The 16386-nt window shown below is 54.3% G+C and overlaps 10 protein-coding genes and 1 non-coding gene across 11 annotated transcripts; 5 read left to right on the forward strand and 6 right to left on the reverse strand.

Annotated features, from left to right (window-relative positions):
- Positions 1–54: 54 nt before the first annotated feature.
- CEM1 (fatty acid synthase CEM1) lies at positions 55–1356 on the reverse strand (the record flags this gene model as incomplete). The annotated part of the gene is made up of 1 exon (NM_209377.1): positions 55–1356. One exon carries the CDS (start codon positions 1354–1356, stop codon positions 55–57), a length of 1302 nt encoding a protein of 433 aa, NP_984024.1.
- A 229-nt stretch (positions 1357–1585) lies between these two features.
- Positions 1586–2347, reverse strand: AGOS_ADL071C (HAD family hydrolase; the record flags this gene model as incomplete). Its single annotated transcript, NM_209378.1, has 1 exon — positions 1586–2347. One exon carries the CDS (start codon positions 2345–2347, stop codon positions 1586–1588), a length of 762 nt encoding a protein of 253 aa, NP_984025.1.
- Positions 2348–2870: 523 nt separating this feature from the next.
- AGOS_ADL070C (ADL070Cp) lies at positions 2871–3512 on the reverse strand (the record flags this gene model as incomplete). The annotated part of the gene is made up of 1 exon (NM_209379.1): positions 2871–3512. The coding sequence occupies one exon, from the start codon at positions 3510–3512 to the stop codon at positions 2871–2873; it is 642 nt and encodes a 213-aa protein (NP_984026.1).
- A 236-nt stretch (positions 3513–3748) lies between these two features.
- THO1 (Tho1p) lies at positions 3749–4366 on the forward strand (the record flags this gene model as incomplete). Its single annotated transcript, NM_209380.1, has 1 exon — positions 3749–4366. One exon carries the CDS (start codon positions 3749–3751, stop codon positions 4364–4366), a length of 618 nt encoding a protein of 205 aa, NP_984027.1.
- Positions 4367–4745: 379 nt separating this feature from the next.
- On the forward strand, positions 4746–5945 carry AGOS_ADL068W (uncharacterized protein; the record flags this gene model as incomplete). The annotated part of the gene is made up of 1 exon (NM_209381.1): positions 4746–5945. One exon carries the CDS (start codon positions 4746–4748, stop codon positions 5943–5945), a length of 1200 nt encoding a protein of 399 aa, NP_984028.1.
- Positions 5946–6184: 239 nt separating this feature from the next.
- Positions 6185–8104, reverse strand: AGOS_ADL067C (ADL067Cp; the record flags this gene model as incomplete). Its single annotated transcript, NM_209382.2, has 1 exon — positions 6185–8104. One exon carries the CDS (start codon positions 8102–8104, stop codon positions 6185–6187), a length of 1920 nt encoding a protein of 639 aa, NP_984029.2.
- Positions 8105–9237: 1133 nt separating this feature from the next.
- On the reverse strand, positions 9238–10920 carry ICL1 (isocitrate lyase 1; the record flags this gene model as incomplete). The annotated part of the gene is made up of 1 exon (NM_209383.1): positions 9238–10920. One exon carries the CDS (start codon positions 10918–10920, stop codon positions 9238–9240), a length of 1683 nt encoding a protein of 560 aa, NP_984030.1.
- Positions 10921–11316: 396 nt separating this feature from the next.
- On the reverse strand, positions 11317–11398 carry AGOS_t0067. Its single transcript has one exon. It is a non-coding gene; the product is annotated as a tRNA-Ser (tRNA).
- A 779-nt stretch (positions 11399–12177) lies between these two features.
- On the forward strand, positions 12178–12687 carry AGOS_ADL065W (ADL065Wp; the record flags this gene model as incomplete). The annotated part of the gene is made up of 1 exon (NM_209384.2): positions 12178–12687. The coding sequence occupies one exon, from the start codon at positions 12178–12180 to the stop codon at positions 12685–12687; it is 510 nt and encodes a 169-aa protein (NP_984031.2).
- A 452-nt stretch (positions 12688–13139) lies between these two features.
- Positions 13140–15080, forward strand: MOT2 (CCR4-NOT core ubiquitin-protein ligase subunit MOT2; the record flags this gene model as incomplete). The annotated part of the gene is made up of 1 exon (NM_209385.1): positions 13140–15080. One exon carries the CDS (start codon positions 13140–13142, stop codon positions 15078–15080), a length of 1941 nt encoding a protein of 646 aa, NP_984032.1.
- A 224-nt stretch (positions 15081–15304) lies between these two features.
- On the forward strand, positions 15305–16324 carry SNP1 (U1 snRNP complex subunit SNP1; the record flags this gene model as incomplete). The annotated part of the gene is made up of 2 exons (NM_209386.1): positions 15305–15307; positions 15365–16324. The coding sequence occupies 2 exons, from the start codon at positions 15305–15307 to the stop codon at positions 16322–16324; spliced, it is 963 nt and encodes a 320-aa protein (NP_984033.1).
- Positions 16325–16386: the final 62 nt, after the last annotated feature.

The following is a 16386-nucleotide window of genomic DNA, read 5'->3' on the forward strand; positions in this document are numbered from 1 at the left end:
CGTTACGCAGCTCCAATGCACGCCGCAGGTATATAAGCGGCTGAGTTTAATTATTCACCATTTCTTGAACAGCAACGAGGAGTTAATCCCACCGAAACCGAAACTGTTGTTCATTGCGTATGTGAGAGGAGCGGGGACAGGATTATCTTGCACGAACGTAATCCCACCGAATCCGTCTTTTTTGTCTGCCAGCCCCTCTCCAACCGTTTGCAGATTTAGTGTGTGGGGTACAATGCCTTCCCTCAACGATTGAACTGTGAAGACTGCTTCCACGGCGCCCGCAGCACCTAGTAGATGGCCCATATGTCCCTTGTTACTACTGACAAGCGTAGAGCCTGTGCCAGTAGCACCAAACACCGCCTGAATGGCCCGCGCCTCAGCACGGTCGCCAAGAGGTGTACTCGTGGCGTGGGCGTTGACATATCCAACCTGGTCGCGCGTGTCCCAGATGCCGGCATCCTGCAATGCCATGTGCATAGCCCTGCGGGCTCCGTCCCCGCCCTCTGATGGTGACGTGATGTGGTGTGCATCTGAGCACACACCGTACCCAACCACTTCCGCAATTATCTCTGCGCCACGGTGACGTGCATGCTCAAGCGACTCAAGCACGAGTAAGCCGCAGCCCTCGCCCAACACAAAGCCGTCTCGCCGTGCGTCGAACGGTCTCGAAATGCCGCTCGCGGAGATACTCTTGGCCTTCACAAACCCCGCCAATGCCAAGGGATGCACACTCAGCTCGCTGGCCCCAGCCACAATTACGTCTGAGTAGCCCAGGCGGATGAAATTGTATGCGTCACCGATCGCATTATTTCCCGACGCGCAAGCTGTGGAGGGACAATTGCTGGCTCCCCGGAGTTGAAACTTAATGGCGACGTTTCCCGCAGCCATGTTGTTGAGCATCTTTGGGATGAAGAACGGCGACACGGACGGTCGCCGTGCGGACGACAGAGAAGCCGTCGCCTGCGATATGTCCTCCATGGAGGGTAGCCCCGCGCCAATGATGCACCCTGCCCGGTTGCGGTCCACGCTGGCAACGAGATGCGAGCCGCTAAGGAGACCTGCGTGCCGGAGCGCTTCTTCTGCGGTGACCATGGCCAGCTGCGCGGCGCGCGAGGTCCGCCGTTGCTCCTGGCTCGAAAGCAGCTCCTGGTCGCGCGCCTCAAATCCAACTTTCCCGACTCGAAGATCACCGGATATAAGCCTCGACAGTGGTTTGTAATCGCCCTCGTACTCTGCCAGATCTTGCAGCCTGACAAGGCCGCTCGTCCCTCGCAACAGCTCCTTCCAAGACTGGGCTAGCGACGGCCCCAGAGGAGTATAGCACCCAATGCCGGTCACGACCACTCGGGGATGCATCCTGTAGCTGCTGCAGGCTCTCTGCTGTGGCACGATGCACCGTCGGCTCTTTGAGTTATATATGTACCAGGCCGAAAGGCGGGTAAGTGACGCTTCCGGTGTCAGCTCTAGTAGCAATACCAAACATATATTATGGAGCACTGTATATAATAAAATCTATCAATATTCTCTGTTTCACGTGACGAACTAGGTGTATACAAGGACCTAACCAGTAGGCGGCGAGATTACATCACCAGTCTAGCAAGTCGTCCTTGGCGTACAGATAGTCGTCAAACACAAACTCCACCTCGTCAGTCTCGGGATTGTAACCGCCGACTCTGATGCTGCGGTGGTCCTTGACAATGATGTCGCACCCTCTCTCCTTCAAGTACTCAACGTCGAAGGTGGTGGCGACACCCACGATCTTACAGCCGGCAGCCTTACCAGCGGCAATACCAGCTGGGGCATCCTCGAAGACAATCACCTTGGAGCCCTTAGGGTTCTGCTCGTTGATTGGGAAGCCCAACGCGTTACGGCCCTTGATGTAAGGCTCTGGGTGGGGCTTGCCCTGCTTCACGTCGTTGGCGGTAATGAAGGTGCTAGGACGCTTGATGCCGAGGACATCGAACCACTTGTGTGCCATCTCGAAGGTGCCGGAAGTACCAACGGCCCACTTCTCCTTCGGAAGCTCGTTCAAGGCATTGCAGAGCGTCACAGCGCCGGGAACCTCCACGGAGAACTTGCCGTACTTGTCTGGGATTTCGCCCTCCAGTCTCGTCACGTACTCCTCACTCAGATAGTCTGGCGCGAAGGTAGCGATGGCGTCGTAGGTTCTCCAGCCGTGGGTGGCACTGATGACATGCTCCGCATCGAAGTACGGCTTGTCCTTGCCAAACTCCCTCCAGAAGGCCGCTAGCGCGGGCTGCGAGATGATGATGGTCCCGTCGACGTCGAATAGAGCCCCGTTAACCTTCAACGAAATGGGCTGCTTGTGGTCGGCTGTGCTAGTCATCGTCTTTGTTATAGTATCGTAATAGTAGTTCTTGAGTCTGAGTGCAAACTTCAAGATACTTAATCCGCAAATCGGTCTTGGCGTGCCAAAACTCGAGCTTCAAATGTGGTATAGGTTCTGTTCCTTAAATAGGCCGAACTCTCGCTTGTAACTGTAATCTGTCGATCCTGACACTGTCGAGACGCAATAGATATCGTACGCAGAAAGTGGAAGAACAAAAGAACTTCTGCCAATATCCGAGTAGAGCCCACAAAACTCTTAGTTAAATATACATGTGCTAGAGATGTGCCAAACCTTGTGTACTTTCTTTTTGAGTAATAATTGGGCCCTTGTGCGTAGGCCATCATACGTTATCTCTACACGTATCCTGCCCACGTACACTTACGTACGCTCTCTCGAACGGGCCAGAAAGGCTCCGCTGCCCCTCTCAGGCACCGGCCGTTTCTTTTTTCCGGAGGTTCCATTATGACGTGACCCCTCACGTGGGTCAAGAAAAGGGACAAGAATTCCGTGGGCCAAGGCGTCACGGAACGTTTAAGACCGTCACGTGCTGTAGCATCACGTGGTTTGTCGTGTTACGCGATGAGAATGAGGGAGAACGGTATGAGCGGCCGGTATGAGCGGCCGGTATGGATGAGGTTTCAAGACACGGGGCACACGCACTGCCCACCGATGGGTAAGCCGGGCCAGGGCCGGCGAAGTGATACCAGCAAATCCCAACCAGGAGGATTGCTGGCGCGCTTGGAGCTTGTGAATCTCTTGCTGGGTCGGGGAATTGTAGCCCAGGTCTGGACGCGAAACGAGGCGCCAGGAATTGAGCCCAGGTCTGAGGCGGAGCGAGGCGCGGGACCAAACAGAAATGTCGGCGGGTGACGTGGCGGAGGCCGTAGCTACAAGCGCCGGCCAGTCTACTTAGGCCCTGCACCGGCACGCGTACTCGTGTTACGGTGTACGGGAGCACGGGCAACGGCACGTGATCGAAATTTAAAAAGGACCCGATTCTTCGTAGTGTCAGCCAGGACTTCTGCGGCAACTGCGGGCCACCGCGGTGCCTCTGACGGCCGTGGTCTGTGCTCTGTAGTGCGGCTAATAGAAAGCTAGTTGTCGCCTTTAAAATACTCTGTCGCCACAGCGTGAGCAGCACTGCCATCTCTTGAAGACGCATTGGTGCCTGGTGGCATCACCACTATCGTCAGGTAATGGATGGTTACGGGAGCCGGGCGCCGGGCGCACTAACAGAACTAGCCACGGTATCTCTAGTGAGGGTTCCATTACTTCCTCATCGCTGTCATCATCAGTGTCAGCCATGTGAGATACTGATCATATTGTACGAAGATATATCACGTGACCACAATCAGACCATACCAGGCGCCGCGTTCACGTGGTTAGCACGTGGCTTTGATGGACATCGATCACGTGGCATCAGCGGCGCGCAAAGCGGGCGCGACCGACGCCACCGGCTGGCCCTGGCTGGCCAACCGTCAGAGCCACGACGAGATGACGGACTACGCCAGCATGACAGTTGCACAGCTGAAGGACGTGCTCAAGGAGCGCGAGCTTCCCACACAGGGCCTAAAAGCGGCGCTTGTGGAGCGGCTGCAGCAGGCAGACGCGACAGCGGCTGAGCCTACCGACGCGACCACGCGTCCTGCCGCAGAGGAGCACACGCCGGAGGCGGCGGAGCCTGCTGCAACGCCTGCAGAGGCCGAGGCTCCTGTGGCTGAGCAGCGTGCAGCAGCTGAGCCCCGCACGCTCTCCCCCGAAGAGATGAAGCAGGCTGCTGTGGCGCACCTCAGCAAGAAATTGCACCGCGCACGCAAGTTCGGCGAGGACGACGCGGCAGTGGGTGCGCTGCAAAAGCAGCTAGCGCGGCTCGAGAAGTTCGGCCTGGACCTAACGACGCAGCTTGCCCAGGAGCTCGGTTTCGGCCGCGGCCCTGCGGCGGCCGTCGGAAAGCATGCCTTCCACAGGCGACGTGGCTACCACCAGGGCAAGAAGTTTAAGGCCCAGCGCAGGTGAACGAATGCTGTATAGCGCCCTATCTAGCCATTTCAACTCTGGGCCTTATATTCCTTGTGCCGCTTCATACGCTTCTTCCGTTGTGCCCACAGCAATTGCTGCCCCGCAGCAAACTTTGGTGTGTACCTGCAACCCTACGAAAATTCCGCTCGACTCAGGAGTCAGTGAAGACCTCATTGGCAGCATCGAGTTAAAAAAACTGGCAGCAGCACAGCCCAGCGGGACCTAAGAAATAGCACTGCGGAACTGTTTTGGTTATCTGTGGGAGCCAGTGGTTGCAGGAGCTCACTACGTTATTTCGGGTTCATCGAAACTAGGAAGGGTGAGAGCGCCGTTCGAAAGGGCGATAGAGGGGGACTAGCTAAGATAAGTAAATTGAATGGAGTGGAACAAACTGGGGATGGCATACCCTTCCCACCAGATGGTGCAGGAGGTGGTAGCAAGCCATCCAATCCGCATCCGCATCGATAACCTGCCCCCGACCAAGGGCTGGAGGCAGATCAAGGGCTTCCTGTCGCAATTTGTACCTTACGAGCAGGTGCTGAATGTGAAGGTCCTGCCTCTGATACCTTCGATGACGCCGCCTTTCATTCCGCTGCAGAGTTGCATCGTATTACTGCGGCAGGATACAGACTGGCCGGGCCTGTTGATGCACCTTAATGGCATCCAGTGGGACTACTACACCATGATGGCGTGGGTATTGCCCAACTTCATCCCCCAGGATGGTGCGCCACTGCTGTCAGTAAGCCCACCCGACTCCGGGGGGTCTTTACACAAGAACAACGGCCACCATTATGATCAAGCAGAGCGTCAGAAACATGCTGCTCGCCTACCGCTTCATGCGTTCACGGGGCCTGCAATGCCAGCATTGCCAGGTGGGGAGCAGTCTGTACAACATCCTTCGAAGCGGCTGACGCAAATATTTAACGAGGGCGCTTTTCGCCGGCAAATGTCGCAGCGCAATATGCATCAGCTGCAGATATCCAATTTTCCGCCATGTCTGCACTGGGATGAGGTCGTCAAAACAACGCAGATCAAGCTTGATTCAGGCGGCGACATCCAGAGGGGGGATGGCGGTGCAGCGATCCCTTCACATCATGTGATTCAACCTCATGTGCTTCAAGATGAGAAAAATGAGATTGTACCCGACCTCACTATTATGACAGCTCATCCTGAGAAATATGGCAAGTTGAAGTGGACTATCCTCAAGGACTTTATTAAGCTTAAGTGTCCCAAGCTTTTGGAAATCGACCACAAATCACAAGGCGCTGCACTATCAAACACACGCGAGTTTTATGTGGGAGTATATGAGAATTCTGAATCTCACGTTGAAATCATACTCCTCCCTAGTGACAAGCCGGATCGCATAATTGAAGGGCCCGTCAGCGAAGAAGAGGCACAAGCTGCAGGTGGGCCTGATCTCCAAAGGTTCAAGGTTCGTGCGACCCTCTTTCAAGCTGTCCTCGGATTCCACTCCAAGGAACTCTGCGACCTGTGTTTGGATGCAATAAATGGAGAGGAGTATATGTTAGGTTACAAGCTGCAAGTTCAGAGATTGGCGAAACTGAGTAGCACTTAGCGCGGTAATTCAATTTATACAGTGAAATTTTGTCTAATATATTACTACAATCGAGTACTCTCGGTCTGTCAAATAATGGCCGCGACCACGTCGACGGGAAAGCGAGTCCGGACTCCATGCAACCAAGATCACCACTTCTTCATCATTATATGACACGGGTGATAACCCCTTAGCACGCATTAGTACATATATTTTCTGTATATAAAACCGTATGGTTACAAATGTCCTCCAAAATGCCCTCACAACAGCGGCTGGAAAACGGGCTGTGGGAGGCCCTTCTCGAAGGATCCCTTGGTTTGTGCACCTGAAGGTTGCGGGGACTTCGTACGAATGGTTGGAGGGGCAATGACTTCACCGTTGGCCGATTGCGCCTTAACGGCCACAGGCGATGATATCCTGCTTATGATGCTGTCTAGCGCCGCCACACTGGCGGTATTGCTATGGGTATAGTTCGATATGAGGGGAGAGGAAGACCTCCCTATTACCGATGAGGGCTTCGAAGAAGGCATGGAGATGCTAGGCGCAGCAGTGGTTGATACGTTGCTGAGAATGGTGAGGCCATTAAAGCTGGACTCCACAGCGCTTACTGACTGCCCAGACGCACTGGATGGTTCTTTAATTTCAATGATTGTCTCTCCGGCTGAGAATTGGTTTAAAATAGAGGCTAGTTCCATATCATCCTTAATAATCGTATTGTTGTGGAACAGCGCCAAGTTACTGTAGGTATTGGGTATTTGGAATAATTGGCGCAGATTTTCAAGAACATCATTCATAGTAGGAGGCCCATTAGAGAGAAGTGGAAACGTGAAGCGTTGTTCTTTGTCCTGGAATTTCAGCAGAACTTTACGATTCACATCGCGATTTGCTAGCTGTGGTTTCATCGACAGAGTGGTTAATACAGCAGTCTTCTGAGAAGGAGAGGAGCTGCATACTAGCGGGTATTGTCGCAATATGAGGTCATGGAAGACCTCGCCTAGTGGGTACAGACAAGGGTCAAAACCAAAGTCTTTCACAATTGCACCAATGATCAACTGAAACAAGGTAACCTTGTTCTCGACTGACAGGATCTGCATATTGGATTTCGTGCCTGGCGCAAAGAATTTCATGCAGATGAGAGCGGATTGCTCCAAAGATGTGACCTTCTGCGTGATGTATTCCGTAGATGTGACTGGTAAACTAGAGAAAAACCTCTCCATCACAAAGGACACCGCCGCTTTGATACATGTGTCCCCTAGCATGCAGAGATTAACGCAATTTTCTAATCGCAGTTCTTCAGTGGCAATCTCCATACAGGTCTTGGACCTCTGGATATGAAGTAATATTTTCTCCCTAAGGAAGAATGGTATGTTTTCGTTCGAAGCTGCGCGATTGTGCTGGTCCGATTGTTCTCGGTCCTCGGCTTCTTTGGACTCATGCTTGGAAGACGCAAGCGCAAGGGAAAGAAGATTGCGGTGTTGCGAAAAGATGGCCAAGTCGGTGAGACTTGGTGAAGTATCATGCCGGCATTGTTCTGCTAGGGGAATATGGTTGTACACCAGATCCATTATCACGCTCCGTAGTATCTCATTACAGTTGATGGCACTTGCAGCGCTGACATTGCTGCCATAGATCGGGTTTCCGTTTCCGTAGTGATCTAGCTTCAGAGAACGGGTAGCTACGACCCTCACGGGCCTAGGTTGCAGAACGGGGAGGGAAGGGGCTGATTGTATTGGCGGAATGCAGCCCGCTGACGAGGATAGAGAGGCAGTGCTACCATGCATGACTGGAGATGACACCTTGGAGATGCCCTCCTCCGCGTCAGAGGTGCTCGTAGCACTGCCGCTCGAGGTCGCCCCGCCTTTCCGCATGGTATTTGCATTCCTGGTTTTGGTGCACCGCTTCCTATTTCTGCGAACCGATTGCACAGCCGCCGTAACCAGCTTCTCGAACTCGCCAGAACTGCTTACAGGGTACCCAAATTCCGTCCTAAGGATGGTGGCTATCTGCCGGATATTGTCGTCCTGCTCGCTGGCTTTCCGCTCGCTCAGCCCGAACTTGTCGATCAGCTCCAGCCTTCTACTGGAGAACTGCTTCCATTTCTTGTTATCTTTGAAATTCAGTTGCTCGCGTATCTTGTGGGTAGTGCCGTTCCCCGTCGGTTTGTGCACCTTGTTCATCATGTGACAACCCTTCTGCTGCAGATTGCTGCGTTTCAAGTTGTCCACGATCAGCTAATTTAAAGCGGCCAAATATGCCAAAAGCTCTTTGGTAGTCGTCCCTATATGCTCGACACTTTGGAAGTGCTATGTGTTCTTTATTAGGCGCAGACGTATTCGGGTTAGTAAAGTGCCTCCGCCCGTATATTTAGGTTGACGTAAAACAATACTCAACGCCTGTCACGGTGTTGCTGCCGTAGAAAAAGTAGAAGTCGCTAGCGATCGTATCAAGGCCAGTTGCTTTTAGTCGGGAGCTACTCGTAACTGAGTCCTATTACTGCGTAGATCCCTGTACAGCGTGTCTCTAGTTGTGTGTTAATTACAAGTTAAAAAGCCGGATGCAGATAAATCGAATCTGCAGGCTGGATGATTGTCAGGACCGGATATATATATATTACCTTCCACAGGTCTGCAGTTGCACTTTAAAATTTTTCGCAGTCAATGTGAGTGCGGCAGACAGCGCCCTCACTCCGAGGCATCAAAACCGTTGCCGCACTTGAATCATATTTCAACAATAGTGGTGCTAGTCCTCGACGCGGGAGAGAGACCTAAACGTGAACCATGATTGAGCCTTGCCCAACGACGATTTTCCGCGACTTTTCTTTTGACAAAGTCGATGCCAGCCATCATGACTACGGTTCCTCCGTACATACTGTGAGCCCCCGTCGTACGGCGGGCGCTAGGAGCTTCCAGTGGCCGCTTCCGCCAACTTCTCAGGATAGTCGCCCAAGAAAGCACGGCGGGGGGGGCACATGGCGATCGCGCTGTCTAGGATGTTCTTGGGGCGCAGTGGACTGCTTCCAGGAATAACTTCCTACTTCGGTATGATCTCCGAGCGACACAAAAATTCCGAAACGGCCGGATCCGGAACACAAGAATCCGGAAAAACTGCCGATGTGAGGCCAGCGCCGCGCGCCAACGCAGCATGCCAGGAACGAAAGATCAACACCAGGTTACAGGCCTTAGTGTGCGTTTAAAGTATACGTATCAGCTGCTTCGCACGTTGCGGAAGGCAGGGATGTCGGGGTACCCGATGTTATATATATTCCAGAAGTCTGGCCGAGGATCTTGTCGAGAGAAATGACTCAGAGATGATATCATAGTTTGGCACCGTTTGAGGAGCCGAACTGCTCTTCGGTTACACCCTTACCCATCGAGGCTGTCGAAGACACACCGCCCTGGGCAAGCTTGAGAATGCTGTCAACATACTCTGCGCCGGCCCACTTCTGGTGTTTTAGGACATCGACGCCCTCGTCCATCTCCCTCTGCTGGATGCCTTGTGCATACGCACGCATTCCGAACCTGCTGAATTCGCGCGAGAAGTTGTCGATGGCCAAGGCATTGGTATGCAGGCCGGCTAGCGTGATGAACTGCCACACATATCCGATCTCGCCCAGCCGTTGGATGTAGTTCTCCTGCTCCTTGGGAGGCATGGCCTTCGGCCAGTTGAAGCTGGGCGACAAGTTGTAGGCCATCCACTTGTTGGGGAACTTCTCGCGCACGCCCTGCGCAAACTCCTTAGCCTGCTGGAAGTCAGGGAAGTTGGATTCGAACCAGACCAGGTCGGCGTACGGCGCGAACGCGCGTGCGCGCATGATCGCGCACTGGGTGCCGCCCTTGTAGCGGTACAAGCCCTCTCTAGCGCGAGGCAGGTCCCAGTCGAAGTAGACGTCCTGCCCGAGCAGCTCGCGGCCCAGTTTGCGCATCTCTCTGATCGACGCGCCTGTCTGTGGCCCGATCTGTGAGTTAAATTTGGCAATAACGCCCGCCTTGTCTTTGATCGAAGGGCTGGCATTCACCTGGTCGGCAAATGCCTCGTGGAAGAGCCTCAACTTGGCCTTCTTGCACCAGTCCTCCTCTAGCTGAGCCAATCTGTCACCTGAGGCGCCGGCCTGCTGCGCGGCGTCCAAAACTTCGATCAGCGGTACAGTTACCTCAGGGTTCGAGGCCCCGACAATGTAGTAATGATCGCGCGCGTCAATGTTCGAGCTAAGTAAGGTGGCGGCCTCCGAGTCTGTTCTCGCGACAAGCACCAGGTTCGAGTGCATCACGTCCGCACACATGCGCACAGTCACTAAACGACTAATGTGCTCCTGAACAGGGATCACGCAGCGGCCCGCCATGTGCCCGCACTTTTTGTTGCTGGAGGACTGGTCCTCCATGTGGATACCGGCTGCACCGCGCTCGATGAACATCTTCGTGAGTTTAAAGACGGCTGTTAGCCCGCCGTGGCCGGTGTCTGCGTCAGCGACAATCGGCCTCAAGTAGTCAATCTCAGGCCCCAATTGGTCGAGCTCGCGCTGGGTAGTGCACGACAGGCGGGCCTCGCGCTGTTTCCGGTCGTGGAACAGCTGCGCCATGAACAGGTGCTCGACCTTGTTTGGCACGGTGTCCATCGGATAGTCCGCGAGATCGGGCCCAGGCTCGTTCGAGGTCGAAGCCGTGGCGCTGCATTGCCAGCCAGACACGTAAATCGTGTCCAGATACTTCACCATTTGCGTCATTTGCACTGGGTCGAGCACTCCGAACGTCTGTGAAACCGTGCCGTTGCGCGAGTGCCGCGCCAATGTCTCCACGAGCTTGTCCGCCATTACGGAAGATGGGTATTCGACGACAGGGAACGTGCCGCGGCGCTTGACGATGTCCTCGGCCGTGTACACGCGCTTGGTGCCCGCCCACCGTGGCTGGCTCCACCATCTCCTAATATCCTCGGCTTCGGCGGCTGCCTGCTGTTGCAGGCTGGCAAGGTCGTTGCGGGCGTCTCTGACGGAAGGGGACATGTTCACTGGGTGTCGCGCAGATGTCCTACAAGCTAGTGCTGGAGCTGGAGCTATCAGTCTATGTTACCGCTGTAACTAGGCCTATATATAATCAGATGCTCTACTCCTAATGGTGACTCGACGGGCGCACCTGCGTATCGGTGACTCGGATGAGGCAACCACATTGGCCCGGACCAAGTACACTTGAACGCGGTTTCGGACTTAATGGGGTGACGCAGGCTTTTCCGCGCCCGGAAGGAGCCGAGGGGGAGAGCTCAACTCTTAGGGGCCATACGTGACTTTGCGCGTTCTTGCGCTGATCGGCTCAACCGGTGTTGCTGGCGGGCGATGAATCAGCGGGCAAAAGGGCGGACTAAAGGCCCCTGAGTTTCATCTAAAAAGAAACGGCAAAAATAACGACACCAGCAGGATTTGAACCAGCGCGGGCAGAGCCCAACAGATTTCAAGTCTGTCGCCTTAACCACTCGGCCATAGTGCCATAACTTCCAAAGTTATCGTGGAACGGCTATTAGAGCTGCGCCTGTGCCGTTTCCGGTATTTGGCGCTTTCGCCCGGTCGGCTGGGCGGCTCTAAAGGCCAGGGCGCCAGGTGTGCCGCCGGGCCGCCGGTGTGACCGGTGGTCCGGCACTGACGCCGCCACTCAGCCGCAACGATGATTCACGGCACCGACTCCGGTGCGACGTCACGCCAGTAAGTGGGCTACGGAGACTATACCACCGGCAGGTCGCGGTGTAGGAACAGGCGCCATTGCGGGAGGCCAATTGCCGCTGCAGCGCCTCTTTTAAGTAAGCGTTTGTAGCTGGCTGAAGGCCTGGGAGCAATCGGCCGAGTCCGCACCGCGGGAGAAGTGTGGGCCGCTCGACAGCCCGTTGCAGCACCGAGCGGCAGCCCGGCTGATGGGCGGCGGTCACGTGGCATACCCGCTGGAGCATATGGTCTGGCGGGTGCCCCGCAGCGATGCCGTTGGCGGCGCGGTGAGGTCGGAAACGCACTCTACCTTGACGGTCACGTGCCGATTGCCAGGCCCCTAGCCCGCGCAATTTCCTGCCAGATCAGCCCATCAGGCAAAGTCCGGCATGATACGGTCGATGGACACCACGCGCTGCACGGCGGCGCAGTATGAGTTGCTGCATGCAACCTTAAGGGGATCGCACCACTGTTGGGGTCGCCCTTGTTGCACCGGGACTGGCACGTCCTATATAAACGGCCTGCGTTGCCCTGCGAGCCCATAAGCTGGACCCCGCAGCACGGAGCATAATGACTAAGAAGGACAAGAAGCAGAAGGTTAAGGTGAAGACTGTGGAGACCAAGGAGGGCGAGAAGATCCGCGTGTTCGAGGACCTGGACTCGTTCGAGACGTATCTGCGGGGGGAAACAGAGGACGAGGAGTTCGACCACGTGCACTGCCAGGTTCGCTACTACCCTCCGTTCGTACTGCACGAGTCACACCAGGACCCGGAGAAGATCAAGGAGTCGGCGAACAGCCACAACAAGAAGTTCGTGCGCCACCTCCACCAGCACGTCGAGAAGCACCTTCTCAAGGACATCAAAGACTCGTTGGGCGTTCCTGAACTGAAGTTTAAGGACAAGTCCAAGGAGGAGAATTTTAATCATGTGGTGTGGCGCTACCACGCGCCTACCGCCGTTCGCGATCGCGAATTCCTCGTGCACGTGACCGTCGAGTGCCACAACGACACCGCAATGGTGGACGTGGACTACCTCACGGAGCCGATGCAGCCTGCTGTGCAGAGCGAGCAGGTAGCTTGAGGCGCGTGGACCGGGCTGGCTATGTATTGTGCTACTCTATGTAACGACGTTATGAGCGGATGACTAGGGCCCCCAGCCCACAATTTATGTTAACACAATTTCAACGTCTGGACCTGCCGCTGTATGTCCGGCACCGCGCCGGCTCCCCCCCGGTGATACGGGTGTGCCAAGAGGCTCTTCCACGCGATGGGCATCGAGCTGTGGCGTAGTATCGCGAAGTCCGGGTAACAGGATCACAAGCTTGTTGAAGCCAACTGCTGAAAATGTCTCCTACGAGAAGAAACGATTCCTTCCACTAGGAGACGTGTGGCAAATTTTAAAAGGAGCCAGTAAGACGCAGACTAGCCCCAGCAGAAGCGCCAGTAGTTGTTAGGAAGCATTCCAGAGCGTATACGACACTTTGAAGACGGACAGCGTTCAGAGAAGACAGAGACAATCAACACCAAACAAACATGGAGAATCCTCACGTACATGATAATTTACAACACATCCAGGCGGTGTTATCGAACTACGACACATCGTTTCTCTCGGACGATGAAGAGGACTACTGTCCGCTCTGCATGGAGCCTTTGGACATCACCGATAAGAACTTTAAGCCGTGTCCGTGCGGGTATCAAATCTGTCAGTTCTGCTACAACAACATCAGACAGAACCCGGAGCTAAATGGGCGGTGTCCTGCGTGTCGGCGAAAGTATGATGATGAGTCGGTGGAGTACATTGTTTTGAGCCCCGAGGAGCTGAAACTTGAGCGAGCGAAGCAGGCGCGGAAGGAGCGCGAGCGCAAGCAGCGCGAGAAGGAGCGAAAGGAAAACGAATATGCCAACCGCAAGCATCTCGCCGGCATGCGCGTTATCCAGAAGAATTTGGTATACGTTATTGGCCTGAACCCACCCGTACCGTACGAGGAGGTTGGTGCGCTGTTGCGCTCGGACAAGTACTTTGGGCAGTACGGGAAGATCAACAAGATCGTCGTGAACCGCAAGACAGGCCACAATGACCACCAGACGGGGTATGGGATATATGTTACATTTTCCAGGAAAGAGGATGCTGCTCGCTGTATACAGGCTGTGGATGGTACGTTTATGGATGGGCGGCAGGTGAAGGCGGCATACGGAACCACGAAGTACTGCTCGTCTTATTTGCGCGGACAGTCGTGCCCCAACCCCAATTGCATGTTCTTACACGAGCCGGGAGAAGAAGCTGATTCCTTTAATAAACGAGAGCTCAGTGGCAAGCAGCAGCCGCACCAGCAGCCGGGCCAGCAGTTGCACCAGCACGGTAGCCAGCATCTTCCTTCGCAGTTGCAGTCATCTGTGCACCAGCCGGCTCAAGTACACGTGCACCAGCTAAATGCTCAGCCTCATATTCACCACCCCTCGCCCTTCAAGGGTCCCCATAATTCCGGTGCTGCGGCGTCTAATAACAGTAACGGCGCGTCCGCTGTACCCTCACCCGCACAAGCCAAAGCCCAACTACACATGGATGACAGCTCTTCCTCTTCGACACCCGCTGCGCATACCCCAATCCTCACTCCCGCGCCATTACCAACAGGTGCAAACCCATGGGGTATCACACAGTCCTCTACCCCCGTCTCTGCATTATCAAAAGTGTCGAGCTCTACCGCGTTCCCGACGTTAGGCGAGGCTATAAATACCCCTGCGCCTACTTTCAATGGTGTACAGGCCGCCGCCTCCAGTTATAACCAGAACGGGAGCAGTAAAAATAAAAAGAACAACGATACGAAGAATTATGAAGATCCTTATGACCCCTTGTGCAGCGCGGTAAAATTTATTGACGATACAATTGCCTTTTTGTCTGACTATAAGTGCGTTTCCTACAATTTGAGAAGCGGACTCATTGATGACGCAACTTATGCCAGCTACCCCTCTTTGTTTTCCTTTTCCAATATCGACGTTTCCGCGGAATCTGAAGGTATATTAGGAAGAAAGCTTATTGACATGCTTGCGGTTAAGCCATGGGATCAGGTGGCCGCCACCTTCCCTGCTGTAAATGAAATGTCGCCGCAGCTCCAACGGCAAGTCCTGAGACAACAACAGATGGCCACTACTCCCAAACAGCAGCAGCTGGTGCAGATGCAGAGGAATAACCCAGACCCAAACTCACAAGTATCCCCCACCAGCCAGCTACAGCAACAGCAGCTACAGCATTCTCATTCGCAGTCCCAGCAGGAGCCTCCACAGGAGCCACCTTTTTCGCAGCAACAGCAGCACAGAACCGTCGTTCATACTCCTCCGCCAGGGATGTTTGTCCAAAACGGCCAGATGTCCCAGACGCAGTCTGTACCGCATATGGTGGCCCAGACCCGTAGTAATAATTCTACCGACCTTCTGAACCAACTGATTAATGGCAAGAAGGTTACTGCCGGCACTTAAGCACAGTCTGGCAATTTGGAGATATGGTTGTAAATTTAGTTAATAATGATGTTGTCATGTTCATCTAGTAGGTTTCTTGATTTTATCTTCATCTCCCTCTGTATTTATTTCAGTTTTAACATCGATATATATTTTGCGTTCGATCGTCGCTGCCTCACCATTTCAAATCCGAGATTTTCGTTATGCGCAAGCACACATCACCACAATTACGCTGACCCAGCAGAATGGTATGCCCTCTAGTCGACTTAAACCGCATCAGTCATATTTACTAACATGATAACAAGTCCTATTCCATATCCAAGTTTCCTGATAGAGTGTCTTCACTTTTCAAGCCCCGGCCTCCATTGCAGTATCGTAAACCAGTAGATTATGCCCCAGAGGAGCGGAAAACAGCGACAATAACGCCAGTATCGTCGGTGCTGGGTACAGATGCACTGATGAGATACATGCAGGAGTTCCCCACGGGCTCGGAGAATCTTCTTATACAACGATATGAGGAGCTCAAGACCATCAACTCGCGCAAAGAACAAGAATTGGAGGAAGAGCTCGCCAAGTGGGCGCCGGAAAACGATACTAATATCCAGGGCACAGATCCATTTCGAACGATTTTCGTGGGGCGCTTACACTATGACGTGGACGAGTTGGAGCTGCAGAAGCACTTTATCAAATTTGGCGAGATCGAGCGGGTACGAATCGTCCGTGATAAGATCACCAACAAGCCGAGAGGCTACGCCTTCGTATTGTTCCGCGACCCAGAATGCAGCAAGAAGGCGTACCGCGAAATCGGCGTACACAGGGGGCTGATGATCAGGGGGCGGTCTGCGATTGTCGACATTGAGCGTGGTAGAACCGTCAAGTTCTTCAGGCCCCGCCGTTTGGGCGGCGGTCTGGGAGGCAGGGGCTACATGCAGCGAGAAAATATGAACCAGCTGCCGCCCGCTGCGGATGCCTCAGCAAAGCGCAGCTTGGAACCCGGCCGCCGGTCGAGGTTTAACTCTAATGCATCGTATGGAAGGTTCCAAGGATACAGCTCCGGTTTCCGCCCTGGGTCGTACTCCCACGGGCCGAGGTACATCCGTGAGGGTTCTTCATATGTTCCTGGCGCGTCTGCCGGGCAACCGCCTGAGGGCCCTGCCGCTGCTGCAGTAAGCCAGCAGCCTCCACAGAGCTCTTACCGGTCCCGCCGCGACAGAACTTCTACACCTGACAGTTCCGGGGCCACAAGTCGATGGACTGCTAGTTAGGACAGTTAAGACAATTTATTAAATAGCGCATTGCATACAATCTACTACTTTGCAACCGCATC

This window comes from Eremothecium gossypii, chromosome IV, assembly GCF_000091025.4.
Source record: "Eremothecium gossypii ATCC 10895 chromosome IV, complete sequence".
Classification (NCBI taxonomy): domain Eukaryota; kingdom Fungi; phylum Ascomycota; class Saccharomycetes; order Saccharomycetales; family Saccharomycetaceae; genus Eremothecium; species Eremothecium gossypii.